The following is a 10629-nucleotide window of genomic DNA, read 5'->3' as shown; positions in this document are numbered from 1 at the left end:
TGTGCCTGCTGCTGCTTGCTCTGAGCGAAGAAAATGCTAAAGAAAAATTAAGTTTCTACCCCTATTTGGGCAAGTTCAATAGCCCCTCTACCCAAATGGGCCTGGAGGGGGTGGGAATGGGAGGAGCCCCAATCATTTAAACCTTTGCTGGTCAAGGCTCCTCTCACTTTTTTGGGGGAGGGGAGGGACTGGCAGAGAGGCATTGGCAGCTGACATCACCTCCTGGTACCTCAAAAGCCTGAAAAATATTTCAGCCATACCTCCTTGGTCAAAAAGTTGACCAAGGCTGGGTTGGAGGGAGGCAGGCTGAGTACATAGAGTGCATTCCCTGAACAGCCGGTTTAGTCCCCCAGATAATAAAGAAGGGCTCTAGCTGAGCATCCCAAGGGCACAAGCAGCTTTCTAGGGAGTGCCTGCCTCCTTCCAGTCTCTCCCCAAAAGTCAGACACAGCAGGACTTCTCCAAAAGAATTTATTTTACAAAAAAAAAACCCAAACCCCCCAAACAAGCCCCACACAGACATTCATTCATACATCCAACTAGAGTCTGGTATCCCAAGCTGCATCATGATGTGTCCATGGTCTCCCCCTCTAGAAAAGGAAAAGCAGAGGTCAGCGGCTGTTCCACCCTGAGCTGGAGGTCTGAAGGCATGCTTTCCAACATCACTCAACGCAACCAAGTCCAAAGAACCACACAGTTGAGCCCCAACCCGTAAGAGTAACAAGCCATGGTCAGGGAGCCTTAATCAAACGGCGTCTTCAGTATTAGTACACATTGCCCCCCCCCCTCCTCCCAGCACAGTAGCAAGAATGCTGAGAAGTCCCTGACTTGGGTGGAGATGAGTTATTCTCTTCTCCCCCTGATATTTACTCACTGAGTTCATTGAACATAAAGGCGTCCTGGTATTCTTTCATGTACTGAGTGGATCGGGATTCATCCAAGAAGAGTGAGTATACACGTTTAATGTCGTCCACTTGAACCTCTGTGCCCTGTGGGTGCCAAGGGAAGGGGTAGGGTGAGAGAGCTTCTTGGAACAGAGGAGATAGCTAAGCAAAAGGGTTCAGAATTGCAAAGAGAAAAGACAACCCAGGCCACCAATGGCTGCTTGCTAGACATCAAAACTGAGGAATCTGCTCCCAATCTCCTTCTGGACATGAGCAACTGCTCTTCAATCGCCCACAGAACAACAGGCTCCCAATCGCTGCAAGGCATTGATACCCCTGACAAAATCCAAGATTCCTGGTCTCTAATGTAAGCGTGATTAATTATCGAGACTGCTGGTAAAGTTAAGAACACGCATGGGAAGGGAAGCTCCTAGTATAAACATGCACTGGGCCCCAAGAAAGGGGAGTCATGGGGTTTGCAAGGACAGAGAAGGGTAGCAGTCGTCTTGGTCAATATGAAGATCTTGAATGCTGGTCTGGTTACAGTAAGTCAAGGGACTTTGGATGATTCATGAGTTCCATCCCCACAATGGCCTGACCCGGATGGCTCAGACTGGCCTGATCTCATTAGATCTCAGAAGCTAAGCAGGATCAGCCCTGGTTTGCATTTGGAAGGGAGACCACCAAGGCAGGGTCACTACTGGCAAACCACCTCTGAATGCCACTTGCCTTGAAAACCCTCCGTGGTTGCCCTGGACCACGTCTTACATCCACACCAGCATCCTCTGTTAGTGCTCACCTTCCGTTTCCGGCACACCAGGCTGGCTGCCGTGATGAGCTGGATGGCGTAGCGCAGGGAGGTCTCCAAACCGATGCGGGTCAACACTGTGTAGGCGTCTTCATTCATCTCGACATCTTCCTCCTCACACCTGCAACAGAATACAGAATGTGTTCAGAACACAAGGGGCTTCCTGCCCACCACAGGGATGCTGAAATAGAAAACCAGTTGTGGTTACGGAGAAGAAAAATGCTGTGCAGGCATTCCCACCACCAGCTGGAATTCAACTTGGCTCCCTCACCGGATCTTCAGGATCTGCTTGGTCTCCTTGTCGCTGTACGGGGAGGTGGAGATGATGAGCAGGCGATCCAGCAGGTCAATAGGGATCCCGTGGGGGCTCTGGTAGTTAGTGCCACGAATCCTGTGCGGAAAGAGAGCAAGAAATGGAAGAGGCCAAACCAGCATTCCTACAGCAGCCTGTAGGAGTGCCAAAATATCATTTGGAATACTGTGCCTGGTTCTGGATGGGGCACTTTAAAAGAGCTAGACCAATTGGAATGGGCCCAGGGAAGGGGAGTTGGTCTGGTAAACAAGTCCTGGGAGGCAAGGCTGAAGGAACTGAAGAGGTTGAGCCTGGAGGAGTAGGCATGCTCTTTGCATACCAAGCACATGGAACAGAGCAGAGGCAGCATATTCTCTGCTGCTAGCCTAAATCTGATAGGTTTTAGTTGCAAGGGGGTTGATTTGGGCTGGACAATAGAACTTGGGTGAGGGATGGGCTTTCCCATCCCGAAGGTGTCCTAGCAAAGGCCGGAGGACCAATCTGGAAGGAATGCTCTAGTTGGACTACATGGCCTAGAAGATCCTTTTGAACTTGGGAGCCAGGAGTGAGGGACAAGAGAAATACCTATGGTGGAGGGACACCCTCAGCACTGCTGCCAGGGCTCCATACCAAAATCTCCTTTGTATCACATTTCAGACTGTAAGCTGCTTGGGGCAAGGACCAGTCTTCTACTCTATTTCACATTTCTGTGACACAAAGCACTTACACACAGATGGCATCATCTCATTTCAATTGTCTCCCAACCTTATAACCAACATCTAGCACTGTCACTGCCTCCCTTTAACTGTCCACCCACGTAGACTCTTAGACAACATACCCCAAAGCATAGGGTTGTGCGCTTTGGTGGTTGAAGCGCACAACCCTATGAGAGCAGACCTCCTGCTGTGGCCTTGTAAGGGAAATTCCTAAAAAGACAATAGCTGCAGAACCCGCAGGTGGGAAAACCTGGGTCCTGTAGCTCAGGACATGGAGGCATTCCCCTAACCAATCCCCTGGTGCCTGGGTGGCTGATGGCCTTTTTCCTGGCCCTGCCCACCTGGTGATGCCTCGGTTGGTGGCCATGATGAGGACGGGGGCCATGTCACTCTCTAGGGCCCGGTTCAGGAAGGAGAAGCACTCGATGTCCAGCATGTGGACCTCATCGATGAACAGAACCTGAACGGAAGTGGGAAAGACACAATGTTTTGTTCAGGAGAGACAGCTGGAACCTCAAGCTCCCCTATTCTGATGGAAGGTACTCACCCCTGGAATCACCTCAGCTTTGCCCTCCTCTCGCCACTCTGCTACCTTGGCGTTGATCTGCTCCCGCACCTCTGACTTTATCTCTCCTGTGTCACCTGGGAAGAACATGGAATGCAAGGCGCATGAGGAGCAGCTTCCAGATCACCGCAGCCTCTCTCACTATTTGAATCAGAGTCCAGTCATGTAAGGAGTTCATAGTCTCAGGAAGAGCACTTGCACTCAAAAGCTCACGCCCTGAATAAATCTTTATGGGTCTTAAAGGTGCTACTTCAGACCAACACATTTGAGTTTGCAACATAATCCACTAGAATCTCCATTCCACATTTTAGATGTTCATCTGAAGACTGGTTAATGCTGCTCAAGCAACCTGTTTGCAGCTCTAGATTTCCAGGGTAATAAGAGCATGAGAGAAACGCCTGTCCCCTGCCTTCAGAGCATCCTCATGGAAACACAGTCTAACTGGTGCTAACTGTTCAAAGTTATTGCACTAATCCTGACAAACAAGCCTGTAAGGTAGGTCAGTACCTAGTGAAGGATGATCCATTAAGAGAGACACAATTTGGCCACCCCTGCATTTGGACAAATGGGCCAGAACCCCACCAACTCACTATCCACAGCCCCCTCCTCCTGCCTCTTTCCTGCAACATTAACACACAGGAAGTTGGCTTCTAATGAATCACACTCTGAACTTCCCAGGGTTACAGACAGAGATCTTTTGCCTGGTCCTTTAACTGGAGATGCCAGGGATTGAACCTGGGACCTACTGCATACTAAGCAGATGCTCTAACAGAGCCACAGCGATCCTCCAGTCAGTCTGGGGGTGGCAGGCTGCCAGCTAAGTCAGTCTCTTTGTCTTCAACTCAGCCCTGCAAGCAAGCCACTGTCCCAGCCACACTGGTATGTTAGTGATAGGAGCCACCCTTATGGCTCCCTCTGATTGGTCAACAGATACGTAGGACTCCAATGACCAAGCATTTTTTTTCCTGGGAGAAGGAAGGGGAAGAAAAAACAACAACCAATCAGGGACTATTTCAGACCGAGACATTTTATGGCTATCAAAGCCCAAGTTAACTAGTGTATTGTCTCTTTAAATCCTCAATTTGCTTCCCTGCCATTCAGAAACAACACTATATAACAGAATGAAAATCCTGAATATTCTTTTTACACAAGCCGAGCCTCTTGTGGCGCAGAATGGTAAGGCAGCAGACATGCAGTCTGAAACTGCCCATGAGGCTGGGATGAGGCTGGATGATAACAAATAAATGTTTCTTGTGTCAAGCATTCCCTTCAAAATGTATTCTAGTTTAGCAGGAGAAAGGGTGGTTAGAAACCCTCTCTGGGCTAACTTTTCTACGTATGTGGAGTTTTGATTTATGGGTTAGCATTCTTTGGTTTTTACAGTAATATATTAATGCCTAGAGTATTAGTGCTGGGCGTACAGTGGACATTTGACACTCCTGGCTCTCTGCAATCCACAGGCTGAGTACCTCACCCTTAACAGAATAATCCAGCAATCTGGCCCTCCTCCTCCCAGCACTCCACCTTTTCTTCCTCCCTCCCAAGTCCCTTCCCAGCCTCCTACCAGAGAAGAGGGCCAGGAAGCCCTGTGTGCGGCTGTTGATGACGTCAATTTCGTGCAAGGAGACTGTGTGCACCACCTCCTTGCGCTTCTGCAGCTCTCCGTCGGGACACTGCACAAACTTGGTCTGCGGGGCGGGGGGGGGGGGGTGCAGAAAAAGCCCTTAAGAGCCATCCTTGTGCATCCATCCAAAGCCTGGTTTCTCCCTCCAGAAGTGGACATCCCATTGTGTACATAAGTCTGCTTCCTACCAAATCAAGGACCAGAGTCCCATCAAGCTGAATATGACCACTCTGAATGGAAGTGGTTTCTTTTTAACCAGAGTTGCTCAAGAAGAAACCTGTGAAGTCTAGCTTGCAAAGTACACAATCAAGTACAACAATATAGGCTAGATATCAGGAAAAAGTTTTTCACAGTCAGAGTAGTTCAGCAGTGGAATAGGCTGCCTAAGGAGGTGGTGAGCTCCCCCTCACTGGAAGTCTTCAAGCAAAGGTTGGATACACACTTTTCTTGGATGCTTTAGGATGCTTAGGGCTAATCCTGCGTTGAGCAGGGGGTTGGACTAGATGGCCTGTATGGCCCCTTCCAACTCTATGATTCTATGAATCCACTGTGGGCTGGAAGAGTTACGAGGGATGCCTCTTGCAGGTTACAACCCATTTTTCCTCTACGCAGAATGTGAGAGGGAGAGGTCTCCCTCAACATGGAGGCACAGATCATGAGAGTAGCTTGGCTGGTGTCCTTCCATCTAAGCCAAGCCGAACTATCAGTGCCCTATCTGGCCCCAGATCACCTAACCACAGTGATCCATGTGACAGTCACCTCTAGCCTGGACTTCTGTAAGTCCATTTGCCTTCCCTTATCCCTGAGGTGGAAACTGCAACTGGTACAGAAAGTAGCAACTTTGGTCCTCACAGGAATAATACCTTGGAGGGCCACATTTGGCCTGTGCTCCGACAGATCTGCAGCCTGGCCTTGGCATACCTGAAGGACTGCCTCTCTGCCTATGCTCCCTGAAGAGCACTCCATTCTGCACATTTCCTCTGGTTGGTGGTTCCTGTCCCCATTTGGCCTTAACCAGGGCCAGGATGTTTTCAGTCCTGACCCCTTCTTGGTGGAATGAGCTCCCAGAGTAGATCAGGAGCCTGTCCAAGCTGGGGCCAATGACCCTAAAACGTCTATTCCCCCCCCCCAACGTACACCTTCCTAGAGACATCCACCCTGGGAAGACCTACTGGCAGTGACCAGTTTCTAGGTGGAAAGACAATAATTGATGCTATTAGATGCTGCTAAACTATTAAAAGGTCTTAAATTGTTGGATTGTTATTTGTGTTTTAATTGCTGTTATTGATAATTTCTGCATATACACCGCCCTGAGCTGATCTCAGGAGGGTGGTCTAGAAATGTAATAAATGATAAATATTAAGGTACCTGTGAACCCATGGCATCGTAATCCCGGGCCCGGGTGAAAGAGCGCCCCAGTTTGGTAATCTTCCCCGTGGCTTTGTCAATAGTGATAACGTCTCTGCAGAAACAGAAGGAGAAAACTTTAGTACTGGGGCCTCCTTCATGGCGCTGTTGGTGAGATGCCTCCTGGTTGCCTCCGAAGGCTTACCCAGCCTGCACCTTCTCCTTGGTCAAGGACTCAATCATCTTTGTGCCTAAGTCGTAGATGGTCTCCATTTCAGTCGTTTTCAAGGTCAGCTTCCCCACCTTGGCACCCTGCAGTGAAAAGGGAACAATTGGCATCTTCCATGGAATGCTACTTGGAAAAAGAAGCCTCAATACCCCGCAGCAGCAACACATTTTAGCAGGGGTGAAAGAGTCAGAGCCTTTCCCATGTCATCTTTTGACTCACCGTGCCGGTGGCTGGGCGGTCTATTTGGATCTCGACCACTTCTCCTTCAATTATTTCTGTTTCCTCTCTGTAGGGAAAAGGGAACACACAGATCACCAGGGAAGGAGGGAGGGACAGGCAGACAGCCACTGCAGAAGTCCCCATCTCGGTTCACCTCCATCCCACAGAAACTGAAAATATAGTTGGGAAAGCAAAGAAGCTGGCAGGAACAGCTTTCTCAGTAGTTCCAATTTCAGAAACCCTAAAGAGGCCGGCTCCCGTTTTCTTTTTAATTTTTAAAACTTAGAAATCAAGCTGTTTACTAAAACAGCATGAAAAGGTAACGTGCAAAAAACGCTTACAAAAGCTAAGCCATCAAAATCACAAACCCCACCCCCCTGATGGTGAGCATCCACAACACACTAATCTTCCAAAGAAAAAGCTTAGACTCTAGGCTACCAGCCCTCCTGCCCAGGAAGCCTCAGTCCTTCACTCCTGGCGCAATCTGCCAGCCAAAAGCCTTTTGCCTGCTGCCCTCACTTGATGCGGACGCCAATGGAGCGTCGGAAGGCCTGAGTCAGCGCCTCGGTCTTGCTCATCTCCAGGGAGAAAATTTCGCTGCCGGCAATAGCTGTGAAGGGGGTGTCGAGACCCAGTGCCTGTGCCATCCCTAGGAGGAGATATGAGAGCAGTTATGGTACTGGTGAGAATGACAATGAGCCAAGAACTCCAATCACTGATATAGCAGTAGAGGAGTCCAAGGAAAGAGCACTTGAAATGACACCCCCTCAAGTTACACAGAGAGCAACAGGCATATCCCCATTTGAACTGTTAGCAGATTGCTGTTTTGAAGTTCTGTTCCTTACCCATGGCAATGGCTGTTTTCCCTGTGCCCGGCTGGCCCGCGATCAGAACAGCCCGACCAGCAATTTTTCCCTCCTTGATCATCTCCAGGATCACACCAGCAGCACGCCGGGCAGCCAGCTGGCCTACCATACCCTGGGATACCTATCCAGGGTGGGAAAGTAGGTAAGTACATATGAAGCAAGCTGAGGCAGAGTCCAACTACTCACTACGCATGTTCTATGCCGGTTGGCAATGGCTTTCAGGAGACTGAGGAGAGAAATTCCTAGCACCTGCTACCTAACACCTGCCCAAAACTAAGCCTGGGACCTTCAGCAAACAAAGCAGATGCTCTGTTTCTGAGTCATGCCTTCTTTCCTTGAATGCCAAATAATCTCACTTCCATCCCCCAAGAGGCATTTTCCTGTTATATAGTAAGTTGCTATCCTGCCTTCTATTTTCATCCTTATTCTCTAGTACGTGTTCTCACTCTTCACCTCCTACCCCCTTGTAAATCTACATCGAGACTCCTTGAAATCATCAGCTTCCCCTTTGAGCCTGTCTGGATAAAGATTTACAATCCCTCCATTAACACCTTCCTAACTGCCAGCCATGGGGGCAGTTTTGTGTTCTCATTTGTACCCCTGCTCAGGTGCATAAGAAGGGAAATGGAGTAAACTTGTGCATTTTCTGCTGTCAGTAAACCTCCTACATTAACTGGCCAAAGATAGCCAGAGGTGGTGACAGTGACAGAAATTAGGACCCAGGATCTTACCTACTTCCTACCCAACCTCCCCTTTATCTCATACGACTGTATCTAGGGAATCTGAGACAAAAATCAGTGATAACTGCAGAGTTTGCATGTGTGAAGAACCTAACTATAGATAGTGTGATACTGAGTTGAACCCTTCCAGACATCCCCCTCTGTCTGCAAACATACTGCAAGCCTCAGTTATTCTCTGCCTGTCAGATTTCCTCCTCGCCACCTCCCAGAAAGCTCCTTCTCCAGGTACCTGTCTGGGTTCCAAGGTATCATCCAAGCCAAGCCCTCGAATGTGAGAGTGAGCACCTATGAACAAAAGCAAACAATTACAATTGGGGGGAGATTGCACAGCACTGAACGCATAGGCTTGTTTAGCCCTGCACTCTTCATTGATTGATCACTCATAAGAGTCCCCAAAGTCTGCTCAAGGAGGGACTTGACAGATAAGTGCCTTGTGGGGCAACAATAGAGGCAAGTGCAAGAAAGTGAATGGAAACTTACCAATGCGCTCAATGCGGGTGACATCTCGAACTTCAGGGACCTTGGTAGCCTGGAGACAGAGAGAAATCAAGCCTGACTTAGATGCCAAAACTCTGGTTCACAGCTAACATGTTTGGAAAGAGCTAGAATATATTTCCCTTTACATCAGGGGTAGTCAAACTGCGGCCCTCCAGATGTCCATGGACTACAATTCCCAGAAGCCCCTGCCAGCATTCGCTGGCAGGGGCTTCTGGGAATTGTAGTCCATGGACATCTGGAGGGCTGCAGTTTGACTACCCCTGCCCTACATTGACATTTATGCCAGACACCTGGACTGGAAAGAAAGTTTCACAGGTGGAAGTGCACCAAAGCTGGTTCATGCATCCTCATTTATTCCCTCAAACCACCATACCCCAAACATCTCAGCACCAGCTTTCCTATCACCTCTCAACACCCTCTTAGCTGTGTACCCTCACATGTGTGGCAGTCACAAAGTGCTAAATGCCGAAGTGGCTGAGGCAGAACAGGGACAGGTTAGTATTAAGGCTGAGAGGAAGACTCCAGCCATGGCTAAATCTATGAGCCCATCTAGCCCTGCTCTGATTAGCAACATATCTACAGTCTGGCACAGAAAGTACACAAGAGCCCTGCTGGTTCATGTGTTCTAGCTGGGGATGCCAGTCCCGAGGATCCCCTGACTGGGGATCATCTCTAGATTAAAGAGATCTCCTGGCTGCTTTGAAAGGTGGACTCTATAGCATTATACAACACTAAGGTCCCTCCATGCCCCAAATCTCACCCACTCCACCCCCAAAGTCTCCAGGTATCTCCCAACCCAGAGCTGGCAACCCTAGTTCTAGCAACCTGTTTTGTACAGAGGATCACGAGGGCACAGGGGTCCAGGCCTTCCCCTAACGTTGCCTCTTAGCATTGGTATTCAGAGATTTGCTGCTCTTTCCTGAGAGCGGTCCGGGGGGCCTGAACCTTTCTGCATAGCAAGTATGTGCACTGCCGTGTGCAGGCCAGGAAAGTGGGCGAGGCCTCGACCAGGGTCAAGTCAACCGCCGATGCTCCGCCGGCGACGGCAGCCCTACCCACATTTCCACGCGAGGAAGCCTTTCTCAGCCCAGGCAATCCTCTGCACGCTCACTCACAGGCCAGCCCGACCCGAAGGCAGTAGGGCTGACTTCCGAGCAAACGTGCAGGCGACAGCGCTCCCCGTCGCCAAGCCAGGCGCTCGGAGTCCCACGGGCAGGGCAGACCGCTAAGGCAGCCAGACTGAAAACACGCGGGAGACACGCGTCGCACGTGAGAAACGATGAGCGCGTGTGGGGGGGGGTCACCATCTAGTCCTGCCTCCTCCCCCCCACCCCAAAAAAGAGTGCTACGGAAGAAACAGGGGGAAATATCCAGGTTATATTTCCCAGGGCCGGCCCTCACCGCCGCCGTTGCCATGCTGTTGCTGTCTCCGTCTCGCGCCGTCTCCAAGCGCCCGCCCGCCCGCCGGCTTTCCCGACCGCTCCGGCAGGCCGGAACCGGAAGTGGCCTCTCTAGGGAAGGGAAGCCGGGCTCTATGATCGGGGGAGGTGGGGGGAGCCGGCTCCAGCGCCGCAAGGGTCGAGGGTCCCGCGCGCAGGTGGCGGGAATCTAGCGGCTCGGGAAGGTCCTCTCTGCCACAGAATGCCGATTCTTCCAAGCGCCGCTGGGGCTTCCCTGCGAAGAGGCCGCCGTCCGCTTGGCGGATTCCCCTGCTTCGTTCTCACAACGGCCCCGCGAGGAGGCTCGGGCGAGAGTGGCTGCCCGGGAGGGTCCCCAGCGCTGGCGCGGGAAATGTCTGGAGTTTAGCGGACAGTCTGGAGCAGGGGTAGTCAAACTGCGGC

The 10629-nt window shown here is 50.7% G+C and overlaps 1 protein-coding gene across 1 annotated transcript; it reads right to left on the bottom strand.

The window, feature by feature from the left end:
* Window positions 1–457: 457 nt before the first annotated feature.
* RUVBL2 (RuvB like AAA ATPase 2) lies at window positions 458–10314 on the bottom strand. Its single transcript, XM_077314397.1, has 15 exons — window positions 10190–10314; window positions 8771–8819; window positions 8520–8575; window positions 7530–7671; window positions 7204–7333; window positions 6685–6751; window positions 6442–6548; window positions 6258–6351; window positions 4830–4953; window positions 3248–3342; window positions 3042–3160; window positions 1964–2083; window positions 1684–1813; window positions 875–989; window positions 458–590 (listed from the first exon to the last, which is right to left on the bottom strand). Exons 1-15 carry the CDS (start codon window positions 10202–10204, stop codon window positions 565–567), a joined length of 1389 nt encoding a protein of 462 aa, XP_077170512.1. The 5' UTR covers window positions 10205–10314; the 3' UTR covers window positions 458–564.
* Between the last annotated feature and the right edge of the window lie 315 nt (window positions 10315–10629).

The sequence above is a fragment of the Paroedura picta genome, chromosome 16 (genome assembly GCF_049243985.1).
Source record: "Paroedura picta isolate Pp20150507F chromosome 16, Ppicta_v3.0, whole genome shotgun sequence".
NCBI classification, from domain to species: Eukaryota; Metazoa; Chordata; class Lepidosauria; order Squamata; family Gekkonidae; genus Paroedura; species Paroedura picta.
This window is presented reverse-complemented; position numbering and strand designations above follow the sequence as displayed.

Coding starts and splice junctions, on each gene's coding strand:
- RUVBL2 (XM_077314397.1), bottom strand. Junction 3,161..3,247: donor AAGCTGAGGTGATTCCAGGG/GTGAGTACCTTC, acceptor ACTTCCGTTCAG/GTTCTGTTCATCGATGAGGT. Junction 990..1,683: donor TGGTGTGCCGGAAACGGAAG/GTGAGCACTAAC, acceptor TGGCACCCACAG/GGCACAGAGGTTCAAGTGGA.